The sequence below is a fragment of the Oryza sativa genome, chromosome 4 (assembly GCF_034140825.1).
Source record: "Oryza sativa Japonica Group chromosome 4, ASM3414082v1".
Classification (NCBI taxonomy): Eukaryota; Viridiplantae; Streptophyta; class Magnoliopsida; order Poales; family Poaceae; genus Oryza; species Oryza sativa.
In genome coordinates this window covers 30534818-30557243 of record NC_089038.1, presented here as the reverse complement: position 1 = coordinate 30557243, position 22426 = coordinate 30534818, and the positions used below count along the sequence as shown (strand labels likewise).

The 22426-nt window shown below is 41.9% G+C and overlaps 3 protein-coding genes across 10 annotated transcripts; 2 read left to right on the top strand and 1 right to left on the bottom strand.

Moving 5' to 3' along the window:
• Positions 1 to 251: 251 nt before the first annotated feature.
• On the top strand, positions 252 to 3923 carry LOC4336842 (binding partner of ACD11 1). 8 transcript variants are annotated; one of them, XM_066309940.1, is made up of 6 exons: positions 252 to 360; positions 1020 to 1126; positions 1685 to 1797; positions 1875 to 1947; positions 2828 to 2911; positions 2993 to 3923. In XM_066309940.1, the coding sequence occupies exons 3-6, from the start codon at positions 1790 to 1792 to the stop codon at positions 3656 to 3658; spliced, it is 831 nt and encodes a 276-aa protein (XP_066166037.1). In that variant the 5' UTR covers positions 252 to 360; positions 1020 to 1126; positions 1685 to 1789; the 3' UTR covers positions 3659 to 3923. The 8 variants fall into 8 exon arrangements, with proteins under 8 accessions (XP_066166037.1, XP_015633676.1, XP_066166036.1 ...); XM_015778190.3 differs by having other exon boundaries at positions 2981 to 3923; XM_066309939.1 differs by having other exon boundaries at positions 1872 to 1947.
• Positions 3924 to 5686: 1763 nt separating this feature from the next.
• Positions 5687 to 7110, bottom strand: LOC107280707 (uncharacterized). The gene is made up of 2 exons (XM_015779787.3): positions 5980 to 7110; positions 5687 to 5808 (listed from the first exon to the last, which is right to left on the bottom strand). The coding sequence occupies exons 1-2, from the start codon at positions 6176 to 6178 to the stop codon at positions 5756 to 5758; spliced, it is 252 nt and encodes an 83-aa protein (XP_015635273.1). The 5' UTR covers positions 6179 to 7110; the 3' UTR covers positions 5687 to 5755.
• Positions 7111 to 20278: 13168 nt separating this feature from the next.
• LOC4336841 (myb-related protein Zm1) lies at positions 20279 to 22229 on the top strand. The gene is made up of 3 exons (XM_015780327.3): positions 20279 to 20544; positions 20651 to 20780; positions 20885 to 22229. Exons 1-3 carry the CDS (start codon positions 20406 to 20408, stop codon positions 21729 to 21731), a joined length of 1116 nt encoding a protein of 371 aa, XP_015635813.1. The 5' UTR covers positions 20279 to 20405; the 3' UTR covers positions 21732 to 22229.
• Positions 22230 to 22426: the final 197 nt, after the last annotated feature.

Here is a 22426-nt window from a genome sequence, read left to right as displayed (position 1 = left end):
GAATCCGGAGTATCGATCCAATGGGCCTATACAGATTTCAGCCCATAAAAGCCTAGTCGCTAGGCCACCTCGGGTTCGGCGGCCAGTTGGGCCCACAGCTAAAAGGCCCAAAGGAGGTGGGACCCACACGACCGGCGTGCCCCACACGTCGCCACGTCACCGCCCCCACGTCTACGCGCTCTTGTCTTGGACTTGGACGCCATCGCCGCCGCTTCTCCTATAAAACCCCCGCCCCCGTGGTCGCTGCGGCCGGATCCATTTCCCAGAATTTTTTTTTCTTCTAATTTTCTTCTTCCCGTTTCCCGACTCAAGTCAGCGGTTAGGGTTCCGAGATCTCCGCCTCGCACGGCAGCCATGGCGGTGAGCATCCTGCTCTCTGTTTTTTTTTCTCTCTCTTTCTCTTGATTGTATTGTTCGTGTCTTCATGAATCTCGTTTGGGGCCGGATGGTGGTGGCTTTGGCATTTCCGATCCGAGCATTTTGTTGTGCTTTGGTATCGGAGCTTGAACAGATTTGGGGTTTATGCTACGGGTTCTTGATTTGGGTATAAGCTTAGTGTCGGCCGCATCTGGTTGACTACACGGGAAAGTAGCGATTCGTGGCTGGCTCCGCCTAATGGTGTTTGGTAGAAATGAAATGGACTGGCATTGGTTTGGCAGATTGCCAGGAAGCAGCCATTACCCCATTAGTTATCACTTGCCAAGTGCTACCCGGCCAAATCTCGATTGTACTACTTTAGCCAGCATTTTAGTCCTGTATGAGCTATATGGAATTACTGCCGCAGCAAATCTCACTGTAGATTGTTCTCTGGGTGCTGGAAATGTTTAAAAGATGCGGTCTCCTAGTTGATTCCTACAGATGGCACTGCTGATAAGCCATCAGTATGATTTATCTAGCTTGCTTGTTTAGTTGATATATAGCCTTATTCTGTCTTTATGCCTACTTGCTTATGCCCTAGGAGGCTAGGACTGATAAAGAAGGCCATTTAAACTTTGGTTCGTTACTTGTCCTCCTTGCAGCTTAATTAGTCACTAGTGACTCAAGTATGTAAGGAGACAAACATTATAGTGGCTTCCTTGCTGGTGGGCAAAACAATACCAACTATGCTGGATTGCTGGCTTATAATGTATGGTGATATTGAAGTATTGAACTGTATGCTATACTGACTAGAAAGCAAGTTGCAACTATAATAAGATTTAATAGTACACACATACTATGCACATAAGCATATAGGCATTGAAAAGCTTCATACAGATGGTCAATATTGTCCCCAAAAGGTTGTCTGGCGTTACCCTATTTAAAACCGTTTGAAAAGAACTGGGAGCAGAGGCCTTGCTTACGTCACAGGATGGAAGCACTGATTCCTTTGTGTAGATTGGGACTGCATGCCGTTTATTAGTTAGGTCTATGCAGCAATTGTTCCCATTGGATGTGAGAATGGTTAGTTGCTTACAGCTCCTGGCAAACTACAATGATTTTATAAGTACAATTGGACCATTTGGTATGATTCAAACTGTCTGTAAGAAATTGGGCATTTGGACATGCAAAGTTTGAGGGATGAAACAAAGTTCACATTTGCATTAACCTTTTTAAGATCTTATAAACATTTACGGTGTTATTTGTATATATTAGCACACCACCATCAGATCACTGATTAGAATTTTTTTCCATGTATTGTTTTAAGGCAAGCACTTTTAGCACAGTCAAGGTGAGCAATGTGTCACTGAAAGCATCACTGCGAGATGTAAAGGAATTCTTTTCCTTTTCTGGTGACATTGTGCATGTTGAAATGCAAAGGTCAGTGCCATTTTCATGTTGCTTGTTTTCCACATTTGTACCATGAATTGCAATAACCTTTTAGTGCTTTGCAGCAGTGATGAGCTGTCTCAAGTTGCCTACATTACTTTTAAAGACAATCAAGGATCTGAGACGGCTATGCTTCTTACGGTATTCTTTCTCACATCAATGGAAATATAAGTTTTCCATTGGTGCCCTTGTATTGTTCAGAGATTGTGCACAGATTGATGGTTGAAGACATACTTGATGAATGTGGTCGACCAGCTTCATTAACCTAAACCTTTTTGGGGTATGAAACAAAATACACTGCAGATTATAGGGAAAAAACTCGAACGACAGGGAAAAGACCGCCCCCACGGCTTTTCCTAAGAAGAAACTCAGCCACAGTCAGCTGAGAAAAAGGCCACGAACCCTGGCCCCTTGATACGTTGATACTCCCCTCGGGCCTTAACCCGTGCTTTGAGGCCCTTGCTCCATACACAAACACAAGGGCCCACCCACCATAGGCCATTTCTTAACACGTGTTTTAACCAAGGGGCCAGCGAGTGACCTTTTTAAACCAACTCTGAAAATTCATTCCTGAGGGGAGTCGAACCCTGGCGCTGGTAGGTGCTACTGCAGTGCTGCAACCACTAGGTTATAGACTCGTCAGCACACACTGCAGATTATTGCCATGGCATTCTCATATCCTAACAAAAAATGGTCTGAAAAATATTGTTTGATTGATTTAAGAGAAATACTTTGTTAAGACTTGCAAAAAAGGATACCTAAGTTACATTAAGGAAACCTTAATGATATACCAAATTTCCAGACTTGCTTGTTTGAATTCTGCCATTTACACAATCCAGAATCCAACTAATATTTTAATATCTACTAGGAAAATCCTGAGCTTTTGATATGAAGGATAATTTATTTGCAAAAATATAATTGGTCACATTACTATGTCCTTATATGCTGCCTAATCATATATCCCTGCTGGAACAGCTTATGTATTCGAAAATTTGTAACATATATTTTGTTGTTGTCCCAGGGTGCCACAATAGTTGATATGGCTGTCATTGTCACGCCAGCTACCGATTATGAGCTACCAGCTTCTGTTTTAGCTGCTCTAGAGGTACAATTAGAACTGCAGAATATTTACAGTCTGATATGATATTCTTCTGGTGGTAATATAACTCCATAGCATGCTTTGCAGCCCAAGGATAGTAAGCCTTCTGCCCTTCAAAAGGCAGAGGACATTGTTGGGACCATGCTGGCCAAGGGATTCATTTTAGGTAGGGATGCACTGGACAGAGCAAAAGCCTTGGATGAGAAGCATCAACTCACATCAACTGCAACTGCTAGAGTATCTTCCTTTGACAAGAAAATGGGTTTAAGCGAGAAGATCAGTGTTGGCACTTCGGCTGTAAATGATAAAGTGAAGGAAATGGATCAGAAATACCAAGTCTCTGAGAAGACAAGGTCAGCACTGGCAGCTGCTGAACAGAGTGTCTCTACTGCTGGATCTGCCATCATGAAGAACAGGTATGTCCTTACTGGAGCAGCATGGGTAACTGGTGCTTTCAATAAGGTTGCCAATGCTGCAAATGATGTTGGCACAAAAGCAAAGGAAAAAATAGCATCTGAGCAGGAGCACAAGACTGTAGAGCTTGAGTCTGCAGAACCTAACAGCTCAGAAGGCCATGGAACACAAAAGGATGTGGATGGTGAATTCGCCAAGATACAGGTCTCTGAATCCCCTGAAGATATTCCCATCTCTACGACTGCAACCGTCCCCATTACTGATGAGGATTCCAGTCAGGCGTCTCCACCTGCCGCCTCTCCCAAAAAGCCAGAACCTGCGCAGGGGTTGATACTATGATTCCATTGATACATGAGTGTAAATAGACACGAAATGGTCGCTGAATTCAGGCTGTAGTGTTGTTGTGATCCTTCAAACTAAACCTCTTTGAAGTTTGGATTTGGGACCTGGAATAGGTTGCAGTTTGTAGCATCTATTTTTCTCAATTGAACATCATTTTCTTGCATTAGCGACCTTCTTAATAGGCACCAACCATTGATATACCATTTTGACATGGGATATTGATGTGGATTTGGTGGAATATATGAGAAATTATGTTTGAGTACTTCACTGTAACTCGACATTAGTATTCCCTCTGAGGTTTATTTTGAATTGGTTATGACGTCCAAAATTAAACTTTGGTTTAGTTTCGAAGTATTTGTGTCATTATTAAACATGGTACAATCATTTGTGTCATGGTATAATTATGTTATATATAAATACTTCCAAATATGAATATATAGTACAGTTTTGTGTCATTAATTAAGCATGTATAATGTTGGACTAACAGTAGACATCTATATCCTGATGATCTGATAAAGCATGATATTGGAGTATTTTCTAAAACCTATTAGTCTGAGATTGTGCTGCAGAAATGCTATTTTCCCCCATTCTTAGCATACTAAAGTTTTGAGTAAAATCCATCACCGGTCCCTAAACTTGTACCGTTGTGTTATCGCGGTTCCTAAACTCGCAAATCGACCGTTCAGGTCCTCAAACTCGTTCGACTATGTCATCCCGGTCCCTAAACTTACAGATCACTCGTTTAGGTCCGCCAACTTGTTCAGTTGTGTCACCCTGGTCCCTAAACAGGACGGTCTAAAAACTTTATATCAAAAAATAATTCATAACTTTTTCATGTGAACTCTAATGAAGACAAACTTTATATCAAAATTGTAGCCCTCGACGCGACCTACAACTTTGTAGTTGAAAAGTTTTTGAATTAAAACTGTTTAGGGCTCCAAAATATTGTTGCATGTTTATAAATTTTGAAATTTTAATTTTAAAATTACATTTCGGGACAAAAAATGACTTAAAATAAAAAAAATTAACTACAAAGTTGTAGATCGCGTCGAGGGCTACAAGTTTGATATAAAGTTTATCTTCATTAGAGTTCACATGAAAAAATTATGAATTATTTTTAAATATAAAATCTTTAGACCGTCATATTTGATCCAGATGATATTCAAATCCCAGTTTAGGGACCGTGGTGACATAATTGAACAAATTGGAGGACCTAAACGAGTGATCTGCAAGTTTAGGGACCGGGATGACACAGTCGAACAAGTTTGAGAACCTGAATGGGCGATTTGCGAGTTTAGGGACCGGGATGACACAGCGATACAAGTAACTTAGGGACCGGTGATGGACTTTACTCTAAAGTTTTCATTGTTTTAGTGCATACAATACATCCATTCTCTCTGAAAGTTCTTCTGGCTACAAGATATAGGATTCAACTGCAGTGTGTGGTGTACAGTTTACAGGTGGAGATAGACTGATGGAGTACTAGAGGTCTAGAGCAAGTGCCTGAAAAATAAAGGGAAAGGGAAGTTGGGCCGCAGACCATCTCCCTGCAGTTTCAGACACCGACGTTTTTCAACCAAAAGATTATTTGGATGTCACCATTATTATTCCACTGATCACTGATATGTACATTCATCATTCACATATGGATGTGGGATTGTGGTTATTCCTCAAATGTTTTCATGTTACACTTTTCTCCTTACTTTAAGCCAGCTAAAGAATATCATTGGATAATAAAGGTCAAACGGTTTTATTAGCAATGTAGGAGTACTACTTTGCGAGTTATTTATGGCTGCAAAAAGGTCCATACACATTTGTGTTTATACTTCAGATTTGAGATCAAATATCCAAATACACGTTTTCAGAAAGAAAATTATATATATATATATATATATATATATATATATATATATATATATATATATATATATATATATATATATATATATATATATATATATATATATATATATATATATATATATATATATATATATATATATATATATATATATATATATATATATATATATATATATATATATATATATATATATCACTTCGGTTCTTCTTGCTATCACATAGTAATTCACATTAGAACAACTTGTGCTTCCGATTCCCAACCTTGCCTCCAAAACTGGACATTTCTGCAGAACAGAACAGAACAAAAATGCAGTGCTCAACAACAAACACAAAACGAACTCATACTAAAAATTGCCACACTAAAATTTCCAAAATTTAATATGCCCAAGTGCTACGAATGAATCAAGAATCAAGATGAAATGTGACCATGCACACAATTAAACACAGGCACGAACCGGAAGCAGAAGGGTCATGAGAGAAGAGGAAGAGGATGACGAAGCAGAGGGCGGTGAGCAGCGGTATGAGGTGAACGGACCGCTCCTTCGCCGACGGCCGGGCGGCCGGCGCCTTCTCCGGCTTCGCCTCCAGGTCGTCGCCGTCCTCCTCCTCCTGGTACAGCCTCGGCATCGCCGAGAGGCTCAGCTGCCTCTGCATTTCCCGGCACGGGCGAGGCGTGGCGTGTTCAAAGAGGTTCAGAGAGCAGCAGAGAAACAGCCTCCCTCTTCCTTAGCTTGGCTACACTCCAGGTAAGGTATATGCCCCCGGTGATGTACAAGTGTGTGTACGTTAATACGCATCCAGCTCTGTATATATGCTCACCAAAATAGTGTATCAGGAGAGATCGATTACTGAATTAACAACTACTAGTAGTGTTGTTCTTCTTTTGATTATGTGCTCTGAATTTCACGCATTGGCTCACATGCGCCTCTCGCTTTGCTTTACTGATACCTCGCTTAGTTTGAGTTGCTTAACAAGAGTCTGCCAGTCTGGTGCTTTGAGTACATGAGAGGGATGTTATCTGAATCCCCCCCTTTTGGCCTTTCATTTTCTGAAGCAAAAGCCAGAAGAAATGTACTACTAGTCTACTACCACTCCAACTTAATAGTAGCCTGTACATGCTGCAATACTACCACGAATTATAGAATTATTTCAGAGCGAATTCTTCTCAAAATCTGCATCTCGATTGTTCGACAGTGTTGGGTGAAACGGCACATCGATGGGGCTATCCTCGTCTAGGGTCTCCATCAGGTGTCCATGAAGCGGCGTTGGCAAGTTGGCGACGTTCCTGAGCATTATGTGTGGCCGCCGGAATGCGGTGTCAGTCACCGGAGCATTGCAAGTCAACATGGTCGAGGAGAAAAAAAAAAGAGCCCCAAGTTGGGCACTTCACTGCCACATCGTACATCGTGCTGAATCAGCTGTAGCTAGAACTTCCCTGTCAATGCCGGGAGAAATCAAACGGGAGTACACCTTGTATGATTTCGTGGCTGGCTGAGGGGTATATGTTCATACGGTGCTGGCACCTTAGCAGGCTTGAACTATGGGATGGATGGATGCTGCTATCAAACGGGATCAAAAGTCACGAGCTGAGTCATAAATCGGCAGATCTAATTGCATTTCGTTGCTTAATCCTTTCCCTAAAACAAAAACTCTTGTGTTTTCTACTGATTCACTGGTACAGAGAAACTCATATTGAGAGATCCTAAGCAGAACAGAAGGGGGGAAAAAAAGTCCGTTTCATCATTCATGTACAAATAGTAAGGCCCATGTTTTCTTGAACGGGCCCAAAATCTGGCCCAAAAAAGTGACGACTTCGACGTACACTGTCCTACCTTCCACTTCGAAAAGGACACCCAGCACGTCGTACAGCTTCATAATCTTGGTTTTTTTTTTCTGATACATTATTTCAGCTCATCTTCTGATCTGCATCACTGCATATGTCGTAATCTTCTCAACTGAAAGGAGCAAAAAAGCTTAAAAACGATCATCCAATTTGCCCGCAAAGTTTCCTACATATCAAAAGGCAAGAAGGCACAGTAGCTTTCAGCTTCAGTGCTTCAGTGCCCTGTAGCCTGGTGATGTGCACCCTGAACTGAAAGGGATTAATTCATCCGTGACGACGAATTACGCTGGGCTTACAGCAGCAGGGGGGGGTGTCATTACGACCCAACAAACTCGATCGAGCAATGGCACAGTGAATCTCACCAAATTCGCTAACAACGAAAGCCATCTTTAGAGACTTGGTTTAATTAATTCGAGCTCCCTACCTAATCTCCTACTGAAAACTACAGCTAGTGTAGTGCCGCTATCTTGCAGTACTGCCCAGTTGAAAATCTAAGCAGCAACAAGCAAGTAGCAGTCCAGTTTGTCAAAACTCTAAAAAAGGAATCGCCATTTACCAATCATCAGGTACGGTGCTAGTAGTACTGGGGTTAATTAATTTCTGCGTTATCTCAACATCGTCGTCGATCATGACGAGGTTGAATTAATATCGATCAGGTGGTTGTCAATCAATAATTCGGCACCCTTATGTAACTCTAATCATATGTAGAGTAGTAGTAGCACATCCTGTTTGCATCTTTCGTACTGCAACAGAGTCGTCACTTTCGTCATTTTTTACCTGTAAATCTTGTAGCAGCAGCAGTTAAAATTTGTCATTTGTGGTTACCTTTCTGAATTAGGCGCGTCTCTGAACCCTGAAGTTTTGTTTCATTTGGAAGCAGCTGGTACTGTCGGCACAAACCAACCAGCTAGGCGTTGCGAGTGATCAAAGATACTGTCTTTTGTTATCCTCTGAAACTGAAAGGAATGTGAGCTGATTTGATCTGACGAGATGTGTTTTCACCTGTCACTTGGACAAGATCGTAGGGCTAAAAATATCCGATTAATCACCAGCTAGCTGTGCAAACCAAACCATCACACAACGCGTTCAAAGTTCACACCGATCACCACCATCAGTCGTCGGCTACAACCTTGAACAAGAAAAATGCTCGATCGAAGCTCGTTTCACTAACGTAGGTAGACGACACCAACCTGAAGAAAAAAGACGTGTAGAGCTAAAAAGGCTAAAGGCAGGGAGAGGAAAATCGATGTTCGTCGCAGTCGACGATCGAGCTAGCTAGCGAGGAGAGGAGCAGCAGCGATGGCGAGATGTCTACACAAGTCGCAAAGTTTTCCGGGATCGTTTGACGTATCGGGGCGACGGCGTACGAACGCCGATGGAGACACGGCCGTGCCACGGCGAGCCAGCGGCGACCGGGAATCTTTCCGACAGAAGGTCAGCGTCCGCCGCGAATCGCCCGGCGATCTTTCACACACTCCGTCCGGCGGATCGTCGCCTCGATTCTAGGTCGAATTAACAATTCGTCTTTGATTCCTTCTGAATTTTGAATGATGATGAGTCGCAAGTAGTAGTACTGAAATACGTACTGTGATGCGTCAGTTCCATCCTCAGACTCTGAAGCCAATGGGGGTGCGAGAGCCAGTGTGTCTCGGCACTGTTCTGATCGATGGTTACGTGATATAGGTAATCTAACCACCCTGGCTGGCATATTTGGAGCCGTCGGTTAAGAATAGCTAGTGGATGACAGAAATTTGATTATATTAAAATCCTCTAAGAAATTATTGGTTCATTTTTATTTCATATATGAACACGGGGTTCTCAAACTTGCTCCATTATTATGTTATTACTTGCAGTATGTTTGGTTCGGGAGAAGGGGCGGGCCCAGCTCAAGTCAAAGACATTTAGATAAATACCCAAATTTCTTGATTAAAAAATTTAGTTATATATAGTACGTGATGCGTATGTGTATGAAAAAGAAAAAAAAGTTTGTATTCAATCCAAGAGGTAGGGCTTGTTCACTTTACTACCATTTTCAACCTTAATTTTCTTTTACAAAGTTACTAAAAAAGTGGCTATATTTAGTTGTTGTCAAATTTTAGTAAGTACTCTCCCCGTTTCACAATGTAAGTCATTCTACCATTTCTTACATTCATATTGTTGCTAATGAATCTAGACATATATATCTATATAGATTCATTAACATCAATATGAATGTGGGAAATGCTAGAATGACTTACATTGTGAAACGGAAGAAGTAGATATGAAAAACTTACCAAAATTTGACAATACCAAAACCTGGTAAGGTTGAAAATGATAGCAAAGTGAACAAGCTCGTAGTATACAACACATATTATATATCTACGCTATATAGTGTACCGTTAGTACTATGTAATATTATACATGCGAAATATTAGAATTTTGGTGGTAATTTTTTTTATCCCTTCATATTTTGAATACACAACTTCGGATTGTTACTAGGAGATAGAGGACGTTGTCTCTTCCACCTTCACTCCCATGCTTGAATTGATCCACGGCTTCCACCACCTACACCATGGCTTTGCCTTCTCATGACAATTTTCGATTGTACTTTCAAAATACTGGCAATCCATTATAGTTATATTTATTAGTACAATATTACCTTTTCAAGTTAGTACAATATTCCCTTAAAAAATTAGATATATTAATTCTTAAAAATGAATAAAAGTACTGCAAAATATATAATCAAATTGATAGGATAATGGCTTGATGGACATTTTATCTGATCGTTACTCTCTCCGTCCCACAATATAATGGATTTTGAGTTTTTTGCTTACAACGTTTGACCACTCGTCTTATTTAAATTTATTTTGCAAATATAAAAAACAAAAAGTTGTGCTTAAAGTACTGTAGATAATAAAGTAAGTCACAAATAAAATAAATAATAATTTCAAATTTTTTTGAATAAGATGAGTGATCAAACGTTACAAACAAAAACTCAAAATCTCTTATATTATGGGATGGAGGGAGTAAGTCTTATCTATATCACACTCTCTATGTTCAGCCTGAAATGTTAATTTAGTTGCTTAGTACTGATTGTTTTTCGTGGAGTTGATTAATTATTGTCTTATCTTTAAGCATTTAAATAGTAATCTAGACATCTAGCTTGTGCATAAAAATTCTCCAAAAAATAGTACATATTTATATTTCTTACTAAGTACATTTGGGTTAAACATGTCCCATCAAGGCATATGAACGATAAAAATTTTGATTACACCTCCAAATCTCTTTATGAATATTCAAAGCAGCCTAGATAGCTTCAGGTTGTACGTTGTTGTAGCATGCAAATCGAATATCAAGAGTTCATAGTAAGGAATGACGTTCGCCCTATCTGTATATATATATCTCGAAAGGGCTCATATGTTAGTACTCCCTCCGTCTCTCCTCCTAGGTTGAGTATTTTTTGGACGTCTCTCCTCCTAGGTTGAGTATTTTTTGGACGGAGGGAGTAGTACTTAGGGCAGGTGGGCTCATATGTCGTAGCACTTACGGCAGGTGTCATACAGGTGTCATACAACAGAGGAAATCGATCGCTTCATCTACCAAACCCCTAGTACATCTTTTTTTCATCTGCACCCATGTCCAATTTGATCCAAACCACCCCTGCTCACCCCTACTTCTCCTCCCGATCATTTAACCCTATCTAATGTCATTCTATTGCAATCGTATTTATTTGTATGAAATCACTTATTTATTCTAGCGTACTGATTTCTTGAGATGGAATAACTAGTACTTGCAATATTTAGAATAAACTTAATAGGATATATAATAGTAGCTTGAAGGTTATTTTATCTGACGGTTAACCTTTTTCATATAGTATCTTAATAGTTGCTAGGACGGCATGGAGACCTCGTACTCTCTCTCCCGCTCTAGTTGTCTGGTACAGGGTTTGAAATTTCGAAAGAAGGATTTCTGTCGCAGGTGGGCGATAGAACCGAAATTTCGGATTTTTTCCGTACGATTTTTTTTTGAAATTTTGACTGATTTTGAATGGATCTGAGTAAAAATTGACCAAATTCATAAAAATTTGCAAAAAACCGAAAGTTTCGGGCGAGATATCAACATTTCGGTGGGGGCGAAATTTCGGAACCCTGGTCTGGTACTGGATGTTTATAGTGGAGTTAAAGTAATATTTATCTTCAGGCCGTTAAGTTGTGTGTCATTTTCATCTCCACCCTTTCTTCATTAATGCCGACAATGCTAACACTTACAATAATATGCTATTCCGGACACTAATGAAATTAAAGTACCCAAAAATATACCTCTTGGCTTGAAGAAAAAATAGTGTGCAACTTATTATTATTATTATTGGGTCAAGTTGTTAAAGAAGCCATAGATGTACAAAAATAATGGTGATGGTCCAGAAAATTAATTAAGCAATATCATATTTCAACAACTAGATTATGATCTTTCGCTGTACTTAGATATTCAGACTTCTTGTCATGGAAACGGTCGCTCTGATTCTAGCCACTTGCGGGAAAGCACTATGTGGTTAGGCCAGAGCTTTGCCGTGACCTTTTTGCCATTTCTTTTGAACAAATAAAGTACTATTGTGCTTGTATACTGAAGCTTTTATGTTTTATTTATCAAGGCAATTTCAATAACACATTTCATTCAATATTTCTGAGGAGTACGATGACTAGGTGGAGTTCTAGTATATTATTCATGAATTAATAATTTGGAGAAGGGGGAAATAAATAGTACGTAGACTTCGCCCGTGACGGCAGATGAAAGAAACTATTCTCATTAATGTGTAGGTTGCCTATGTATCTCTTTTATAGATATAGAGACCAAAAATATTAGTGTGTAGGCATATTGTTTAAGGAAAAGTTTTTTTTTCTTCTCCAAAGTTTTAATTAGTCCAGATTTTATCTCATTTACTTCAAAACCACATAGAATTAGTTTCTAAACATTGGAAACACAAATTCTTATGGCTCCATCGTTTGGCTTATTCAAGGGCATATTTACAAACGAAAAATAATTTGTGAATAAAAATTTTATATGCGTGTTCTTACCGATCTAAAAGTAAAGGCTGAAAAATAAACTACGATGAAAAAACCTTAAAATCAACTACAAATTTAAGGTTGAAAATTCAAATTTTGACTTATAAGCATAAGCGAAAAGATGAGGCTACTTTTATGTATTGGTCTGGCTTGATAAGTTGTGAGTGTCAAATGTTTGGTTTTGTAGTTTGGGGAGGTGATGATAATTTGAACTAGTGCAATAGTTAGGGGTAATCCGTTCATTTTAGTAAGTCATGAATCACATCTTCAAATTTGGAAAAGAAGATAGATTGCCTCGCATTTTGCTTCATTTTAAAGATATATAAGAGCATGTTTGGTAGGGCTCTTACTAGAAGTGGGGTCTAGTGGAGCTGTCCGAACCCTGCTCCACCTATGTAGGGTTCTTTTAAGATAAAAAAAAACTTGCTTAGCTTCTTTTTTTTTTAGCTAGAACCGTATGGTAGAGGTGAATAAAGCTAAAGTCTTGTCAAACATACCCTTGAAATCACACATAAAACCAGCCAGAGTATGTAATTTGTCTAGTTTTGGATGTTTAGAGGCTGATTGTAAGTGGATTAAAGTTGAGAAATGAAAATAAGAGAAACTAAACCAATGAATGAAAATACTCTTTTTTTTAACAATAACCTCGTCAACAAACTGTCTTTATCACGAGTTTTAATTTTAAGTTGCACATACAAAAAGGGAAATTTGCAAACGTGGTTATTATATTTCCAGAGCGCCCCCCTGTCAATAGACGTTGATAATTGGCCCATGCCTTGGCTCATTGCGATGATCTATTTAATCATGTCGATCTATAGCTAATAGCGTGATAATTAAGCATTAGATTGACTGCTTGATTACACATGGTGGGAGATTTGCCGGACCATCAAAGCCATCAAGATATCATTTATATGACTGACATATACTCCATCAAAAGTTCATTCAGATAAAAAAGGGGAGGACGCATATGTCAAAACTCACGACCTGACATGTCGACGCTGACGGCGACGGGCTTCGCGTTTCACCTCACAGTAGCAGTGGTTACAACACTTGCGCACACGGACGTGAAACCGACGCGAATATGCGCCCAGCGAGATGGATAATCCACAAGTAATCCCTTCATGGCCGGCCGCAAGGTAAAAGAACGAGACGCATATGCATCGTTGCCGGCGATTTCTCTGTTTCTCGGTCAGAAAACACAGGCTCGGAGAGGGAGCCATGTGTGTATGCCAGCGACGTGACACTGGGCTGGCTGTGTCTGCGTCACTCGCGCCTTTGGAGTTTTGCACACATCAACACATGCGGATCGATCGGCCAATTCGACGATCCATCTGTATGGCACGCACGCAGGCAGACCGATGTGCGTCCCGGAACGAACGGGCGTCGCCACTCGCCAGCCATGGCGCGCGCGCGGGGTCTCCGCTGCGAGACCGGAAGAAGCCTCGTCATCCGTGGCTGCATGCAGCGCAGGCCGGCGGCGTCGCAATAAACCCCGCGAAACCCACGCCGCGCGAGCGAGACCTTCTTGAAGCTGCAGGCAGCAGGTCACGTACTGGACGAACACCGGGACACGACACGCTCGAAACCGCCGCCTGTATCAGCAGCAGAAGCCATGCATCAGAATGTCGTAGCGGCACACACGTACGTGTGTCCCTCTCGTACTCCGCTACCGGCGCCGCGCGAGCCGTACTACGGTTGGTTTCGGCCTTTTTGCCGGTCAAACGCGCGCGCGGCGGCGGCGCCAACTGCTGCGCCTGCACTCGCCGCGCGCATCGCATCGATCACCCCCGTCCCCCGCGCGCGCGGTTCACACAGTGGATTTCTCGTTTGTCTCCGTTGCCTTTCCGCACGCGTACGTGGCTGGTGCAAAAGCAAGCGACCTTCACGTTTCATCAATTCTGCTGCTTCTGCGGGTGATACGAAATCACTGTGACTCGCGATTTCAGAGCGGTTTTTTGAAGGCTCTTTTGGTGCCATGCGCGCAACGGCGACGGGATCGATCACGAATTCTCGATCATATGCAGCAGAGCTAGCGAGCGTGCGTGCATGGCCATTAAAAAGGCCATGCTGGTGTTTGATTAATTATCGGTTTTTGGGGGTAAGTTCACAGTCAGCAAGTCATCACCTACCTGCACTGAGGTGCCATGATTCTGCAGGTGTGCTCGCTCGCCTCTTTTTTCAACTTTATATCTCCTTTTCTTTCTCTCTCTGAAAGGGGACATTCTAGCTACAGTAGTCTACACCGTACCGGTCTCGGTCGTATTTTTCAGGACGGGAAAGCGCACATGCTTCATGGGTTCACTCTACGTGTCTTTCTTTAGCTACATCTGCAGTATTTTTCTACACCCAACAGCACATCGAAAATGCACATATTGTGATGATACGAATCTGCCGTGACGCAGAGAGAGTAGCGTACAAAGTGCAAACTTGATTATTTTACAAAAAAAAAAAATACTGCGTACAGTGGTGGCATACCAATATCTTTACCCATTTTTAACTGTAGCTGCATATTTGGGTCGTCGGTTTTGGATCGGACGGTTGGCTTTTGCATCTCCAATGCTTCTCTGCACTGGATCCAAAATGTTATAAGTGCTAAGAATTTTTTAATTAGTATTTCTAGTCTCTCAAACTATTTTACTCGATCATTTGACCCTCTAAACTATTGATGACAATTATGACACCATTGTTGAATTTTACTTTTTTTTTGAAAAAAAGACTTTCATGACCGTTTGCTTAAATTTTGAAATATCGTTGTTTAAATTAGTATTTGGTACTTCCAACCTACATTAACAGTGATAAAGAAAATTCTGAAAAATATTGAGATGTAAGTTGTGTCAGGGTTATGGATACCACATACCTAATAGTAGTCGACTACATCTCGGCAGGACCCATCACATACCATGTCTTATACGGAAACTGACCTCTAATATGGAGGGAAATCTGGATAAGGAAAGATAACCAGAGTTCTACATGGAAACGACAAGAACTACTCGGATCGTATCCATATTGGTTTCCCTAGTTCTACTTGGACAAGGGGACACCTATGGATATAAATACAAGGCCCCCTAGGAGGAGAGGGGACACGGACAATCAACACACCCACCACAATCTACGGAACAATAGAAGCCACAACATACAAACCAACATACGCCAAGACAAGACGCCAGATATCGACTTCAGGGATAAGCACGGCTAGTCCTCTACGGTGTCTCCGGATACTGTCAGGAGAGACGAAAGCGTTATCTCTGATCTCGCCGGCACGGATTCAAGGAGGAAGACTACCCTGTTGTCGACTACGAGTCAGACATTCAGACCGCCATGTCGACAACAGTTAGATAAGCTACCCCACATATTGTACTGGTGTGATTATGATGAATAAGAGCAACGATCGGCTTCGGCCAACAGGATGTAGGGTTATTACCTGACAATTCAGGGGCCCGAACCTGTATAAAAATCCTCGCCCCCATCTCTTTTGCCTCTGTCTCGCGTATATCCTAGTACCGACGATCTCCATACTATGCAAATACCAGAATCGCGACATCAAACGTCGACAAGTTGTAATACACCTATCATCCATTCAGATTTTAGTGCAAGAGAAAAAAAAAAGGCCTGTTTTCAAAAGTTCAGAGTCTATTTAGAGGGTCAAGTGTTCAGTAAAATAGTTTGACAAAGAAAAATTGACTACTTTCTTCTTATTATTTTTTAATGAAGAGTTCTCATTTTTTTTGAAAGGATGGCAAAATCAAATATTAATAGAGAAGCAGAAATACAGGTAAAAAATATGTAGAGGGTCAGCCAAAAAAAACAGCCAACCCGCAAAAGGAACGCACTAGGTGATATCTCCCAAAATTCCAAAGTCCTATAGCTTTGTCGCTCAATTATCAACTTCAGTAAGCTAGTCATACTTTCTAAATATAACTAGTGCATGCTTCATGTCTCTAATCTCATTTTCAGAGTGTTTCTTTGAGCAATATATAAGGATATCTAACACCAATTATATAGAGTATTGCATTGTTTGAACAATGTGAAAAGGGACTAGCATGTTTCCTCTCGAAATTATTACCGTGTTAGTTGGGAAAAAGGAGATCTATGGCATTTAGTACAGCAAAGGTCAGGATTATAATGGCATAATATGTTTTAAAAAAGAAACATTTTAAATAAAATTTAGAAATAACTGAAAATTTGACTCACAATATTGGATAGTTCAATCCATCACAAATACAATATACAAATATATGAAATCTGGAATAAAAACAAATAGCTAAAGAAGCCAACACTATCATTCTCAACCTCTATAAATTATCATACTAATATTATTCAGAGAAAATAACAAAAGATCTATATGATGATTGTGGCATGGATCTAGATTAAAATGGAGTAAGTTTAAACATATATAGAATTGACATCAGATACAATTTGAAAATAATTAAGTTCAGAATAAAAATAATAAAATTGTAGAGTCTATGTCAAAAAGCTATCTAGCTATAGATAACATTAAGAAATAAAAACAAAACAATAACAACGCAAACTGCAATAATTCAGTTGTATCCAGCCCGCATATATAAATTAGAGAGATGAGATTTCCTACTGTGGCTTCAAAGTTTGGACTAACTCTGGAGAAAATCCGAGTTAAAAAGGCGTATAAACACATTAAAATAATCAAGATGATCATGCAGGCAAGATCTGCTTGCAACTGACACAGAAAAGAAATGCCTTTCTGATCTTCCTCAAGCGCTTGCTGCCTCCATCCGGTGTAAACATGCTACCGATGAGGTTAGCTAAAATGTCATCCATGATCTAGGTAAGGGGATCAGCAGGCAGGTCAAGAAACTTTAACTAAAGAACAAGGTATTTCATTCTTTTTTTCATTTCCATCACCTCCCGGTCTACAGAGACTGATGATCTATCGAACTGCACACGGTGACACTGCGCTAGTCCAAAGATGCGACATTTTCTAGGGTTTTCCACAATCAGAGAAAGCATGTCAAATGTTAGGTGCAGGGGAAGGTAAAACGGCAATAAATGTAGTTACCCTAACTCAAAGACTCATCAAGCCAAAGAATCTGCATTCTTCAGTCTCCCTTGGAAAGGGACTGGTTGTTGAAGGGCATGCACCAGTTAAGTCATCACCAAAAACATTTTTTTTTAGTCCTGCAATCATCGTAGATATACATCGATATGGAACTATACTATCTTTAAAGCTAGTAGTAGTAGTACTAGTATGCGATTTGCTGTTGGATTAGATCATAAGATGTATTGCAACTCTCACAACTACTGTAGAATGTTTTAATGGATTAGAGATTCTGAACCATTTGCAGCCTAAAGAAACCAAGATTCTGAGCCGTACGTGATTGTTTTCTCTGCTGGATGAGTCATATACGGAGTAGCATATTGTCGGACTCGCTACAGGAATCATGGTTTCAACAGAAAAGTGATTCTTACTGACATTGGAAATACTAATTTACAAACGAGCGTGTAGTGTGAAGGGCATGCTCTGTTTCTTTCTGTAATGAAGGAGACACGAAGTTCATTTTCAAAATGGCAATGTGACACTTGCGAGTTAATAGTATGTGTGTTGCATTTTCATAATGAATAAGATAATGTTATCGCCTTTCCCATTCAATTAAATAAGAAAGACGACGTGGCACCGGCCGTGTGCTGTTGGCTGGTCAAAGAATTTTGTTTCTACAATTGGCAGCCAATTAGCTAATGACACGATTAGCTTATACAAGAAGGGTTGCATTTTTGAGAACTCTGGGCAAGTACTGATTGATTCGACACTTTGATACGGCTTTGCTCAAATTTGGTTGCATACAGGACTGAATTTGATGTGTAATCTAGCCTTGGGTAACATCATTAGGACAGGAGAAGGTGCAGGAATATCATGCTTGTGGACTACAACAAAGAACAGATATGTTTTACATTTGCGTGCTTCCACTGGTCAGCATGAGCAGTAAATTATTATTTGGCTAATCAGATTTCTGTTTGACAAATGACGAGATGCGTCTCGCAGAAGAAATTAAGACAAGGACTCAGCGAGTAGGTAGTCTATTTTTGCTCTTCTATTTTCAACTGCATTAAAAAGTTGTATGAGTAGGTAGTGGGTGCATATTGAAAGGAATACAAGTTGATACGAGGGGAAAAAATAAAAGGAAATATATCCCAAAACATGAGTTTGTGGAAGTGTCACTACTGTTAATGTAAACATTATTAATTCTCAGAGTTTATATAACAACGTTGATATTAATATCTTTAAGAGAAAGACAACAGAGTGGTCCATGTGTACCAAATGCCAGCAATTTTTTTTTTTGCATCCTATGCAGTCTTGGGTACAGATAAAACTAGCATTCCTGACAGAACATTTCAACTGCAAAATTAGCGGATATTCTTCCCTCCCTTTTATTGTGACTGCTGTCAGTGGAATTTGTAGACATGACAGTTCAAAGAGATCTTAGCGGTGAGAATCTGCCCTTCATAAAAAAAAATGTTTTGATCACATCCACAGCTGCAGGTACTGAAAATTTAAATACATTTCGATGATTCGATCACATTCATACACCCATACGAAGGAACTTGTCTTTCTTCGATAAAAGGTACCGACTATACAACTATACAAGTGACAGTATAGAAAACTACCGTACTCATGAGTACTATTAAACTCAACAAGTTTAACTATCTCCTGTCAAGTTGCAATCCACTCTAAATTTCAGTTCCCGTTGGTGTGGATGAATTCTAGACCACGAGCCTAATCTGTCCTCGGTGCAGTGCAACTGTGCAAGTGCAAGCAAGATTTGTATTCTTTCGACCCGTCAGAGTTTCATAGAACAGTACGAACTGTTGCAAGCGTGCGATTGATTTAATTCCAAGCAAAGCGCTTTAATTCTGATCCCTATACCCTACCATTCATGTTGATTAGGACAAAACAGTGGAAAATAAGGGAAGTGAATTGATCTTAATTATAGCCACCCATCCCTGTCCCATTTAAATCTCCTCTTCTTCTTTTTTTTTACCCTGTCAAAAACGTACATGATGCTTTTCACTGTTCCTCCATAACCCTCGGTTCGTCTGATGATGCAACACCGTCGCCATTGTCGAGATCGGCAAGTAATCACACACGTCTAATCACGGTGAGGCCACGCGAGATGCCTACTGAGAGATACACACCCAACTGGGCAACTTGGGAGAGATGGCGAGATCGCCCGCGAGGCCCCCACGCGACCGCGGCCGCCGGTGCGACGTCGGCCCCGACCCCGCCGGTGCCACGGAAATCAACGGCCGCGGGAATAAACTACGCAATGCGAATCACCCGCGGTGCAACAAATAGGGAGAACCTCTTTTTTTTTTTATCACCTTTTTCGCCGAGCACCGAGGAGAGAAGTTGATATGATATCCGTGGGAGATTGGGAGACGAGGTGTTAATTACTGCTCCTCTGTTTCAAATCATAAGACGTTAAACTGTTTCGTGTTTCGAGTTTAATTAAGTTTATAGAAAAATATAATAGTATTTATAATATTAAATTAGTTTCATCAAATTATTAATTAAATATATTTTCATAATAAATTTATCTTGAGTTGAAAATATTATTATTTTTTTCTATAAACTTAAATTTTAAACAGTTTGATTTTAACTAAAGTTACGTGCAAAGTAGGCGTTGTCGCGGCGAGCGCGCGCGTTGGGCGGGAGGGGTTTGGTTGGTGAGCGACGGAGTCTGCGCGGTGGGAGCCGCAGCTCGGAGCTCGGTGTCACCTGTCGCGCGCGCCGGGTCGCCGTCACCCCTCGTCAGCGACGCGCACGTCGCCACCAAGCATACCACACCCCCAAGCCAGCGAACTCGCTGTATAAATACGCCCCGAGCTGCCAGTGTCCCGGCTGCAGCTTGGCCGCACGCCTGAACACACACAACAGCAGCAGCAGCAACAGAGCACGGAGGCAGAGGCAACACCGAGACACGAGTTGTTCTGGGCGGCGGCGGCGGCGGCCGGGGACGGACGACGTACGATGGGGAAGGGCCGGGCACCGTGCTGCGCCAAGGTGGGGCTGAACAAGGGGTCGTGGACGCCGGAGGAGGACATGAGGCTCGTCGCCTACATTCAGAAGTACGGCCACGCCAACTGGCGCGCCCTGCCCAAGCAAGCAGGTAACGCATCGCCGCCGCAGAGAGAGCAGCTTGTTGTTGTCGTTGCAGAGGTGGAAGAAAGAGCAGGTTCTGATGAATCGTGGGTGTTTTTTTTTGTCGTGTGCAGGTTTGCTCCGGTGCGGGAAGAGCTGCCGACTCCGGTGGATCAACTACCTCCGGCCGGACCTCAAGCGCGGCAACTTCACCGCCGAGGAGGAGGAGACCATCATCAAGCTTCACGGCCTTCTCGGCAACAAGTACGTACGCCGCTGTAGCCATGGGAATTTCGAGTGCGATTCTTGATTTGAATAAGTTGGATTCAGTGCGCTGATTGTCTGAGTTTGTGATCGAATTTTCTCAGGTGGTCGAAGATCGCGTCGTGCCTGCCGGGGAGGACGGACAACGAGATCAAGAACGTCTGGAACACGCACCTCAAGAAGCGGGTGTCGCCGGAGCAGAAGAAGGGTGGGGGCAAGAGCAAGAAGAAGACGACCTGCACCGACGTGCTCGTCCCGTCCCCATCGCCGTCGTCGTCCACCACCACCACGACCAACTGCTCCAGCGGCGACTCAGCCGGCGAGCAGAGCAACACGAGCAAGGAGGAGGAGGAGGAGACGGACAAGATCGAGATCCCCATGCTCGAGCTCGACCCCTGCTGCTTCGACTTCGACATGCTGGTTGACCCCGTTGTCCCGGACACGTACTGCCCCGCGGTGTCGGCGTCGGCGTCGGCGTCGGCGCCGACGTCGCCGTGCTCGTCCACGTCCCCGTCGTGCGCCCGTGCAGGCGTGGACCCGCTGCTCGACCTGCCCGAAATCGTGGACCTCGGGCCGGAGCTATGGAGCATCATGGACGGCGGCGCCGGCGACGGGTGCACCGAAGCGCCGCCGCCGGCGTGGAGCAATGCGGCGGCGGCGGCGGCGGCCAATGCAACAGTGGCCACCACGACCAGCCTGGAGGAGGAGGAGGGGAAGGAGTGGTGGTTGGAGGACTTGGAGAAGGAGCTCGGGCTGTGGGGGCCCACGGACGACTACCACTGCCACCCGGGCCCACAAGGTCAGCCCGGTCGCGCGGGCCCACCACCCTCCGCCGTTGTGGAGGACCCAGTGTCGTGCTACTTCCAAGCGGGCCCCACGGCAGCCGCCACGTGGCAGGGACACGAGCCCTCGGCTGTCATCACGAGTAACCCCATGGATTACTACGTGTAAGCTCGTCGTTAATTACCCATTTTTATCTCTAGATTAGGAGATATACGATTACCCAACTCGACCGAATCGTCCAGTGATGCTACATACTTCTAGTACAATACACGCGTATAATTGTACGACCGTATAAAGGAGTACTATACCAATCCAATACGAAGACGGCATCGATGGGAACAACACATGCAAAGATGCATATATGCTTTTGGGCAGTAAAAAAGGTGATAGTTAGGCTAGGATGCACAAAAAAGGTGTTAATTTTTTTTTTGGGATGTCTATATATGTTGGGCAGATTAAGTGGTGCATGCAATCACAAATGAGTCAAGATTGCCGGTACGAGTTAACCAGAGATGTAACTTATGTACTTTTAACATCAGTTTCCAGCAGATGTTGGTATTGAATCAACGACCAAGTACCGAAGGACTGATGTTTACCGGTGTATGTATGCATGATCTCATGGCTCTGAGAAACACAACAATTAATGAGAGTTTCAGAGTCCAGCCAGATCTCATAATCTTAAACCACTAATATATATATATATATATATATATATATATATATATATATATATATATATATATATATATATATATATATATATATATATATATATATATATATATATATATATATATATATAATGTTTGCATTTGATATGTGAAATGATGTTGATAGATTTATCAGAAAAATGCTTTTACGTG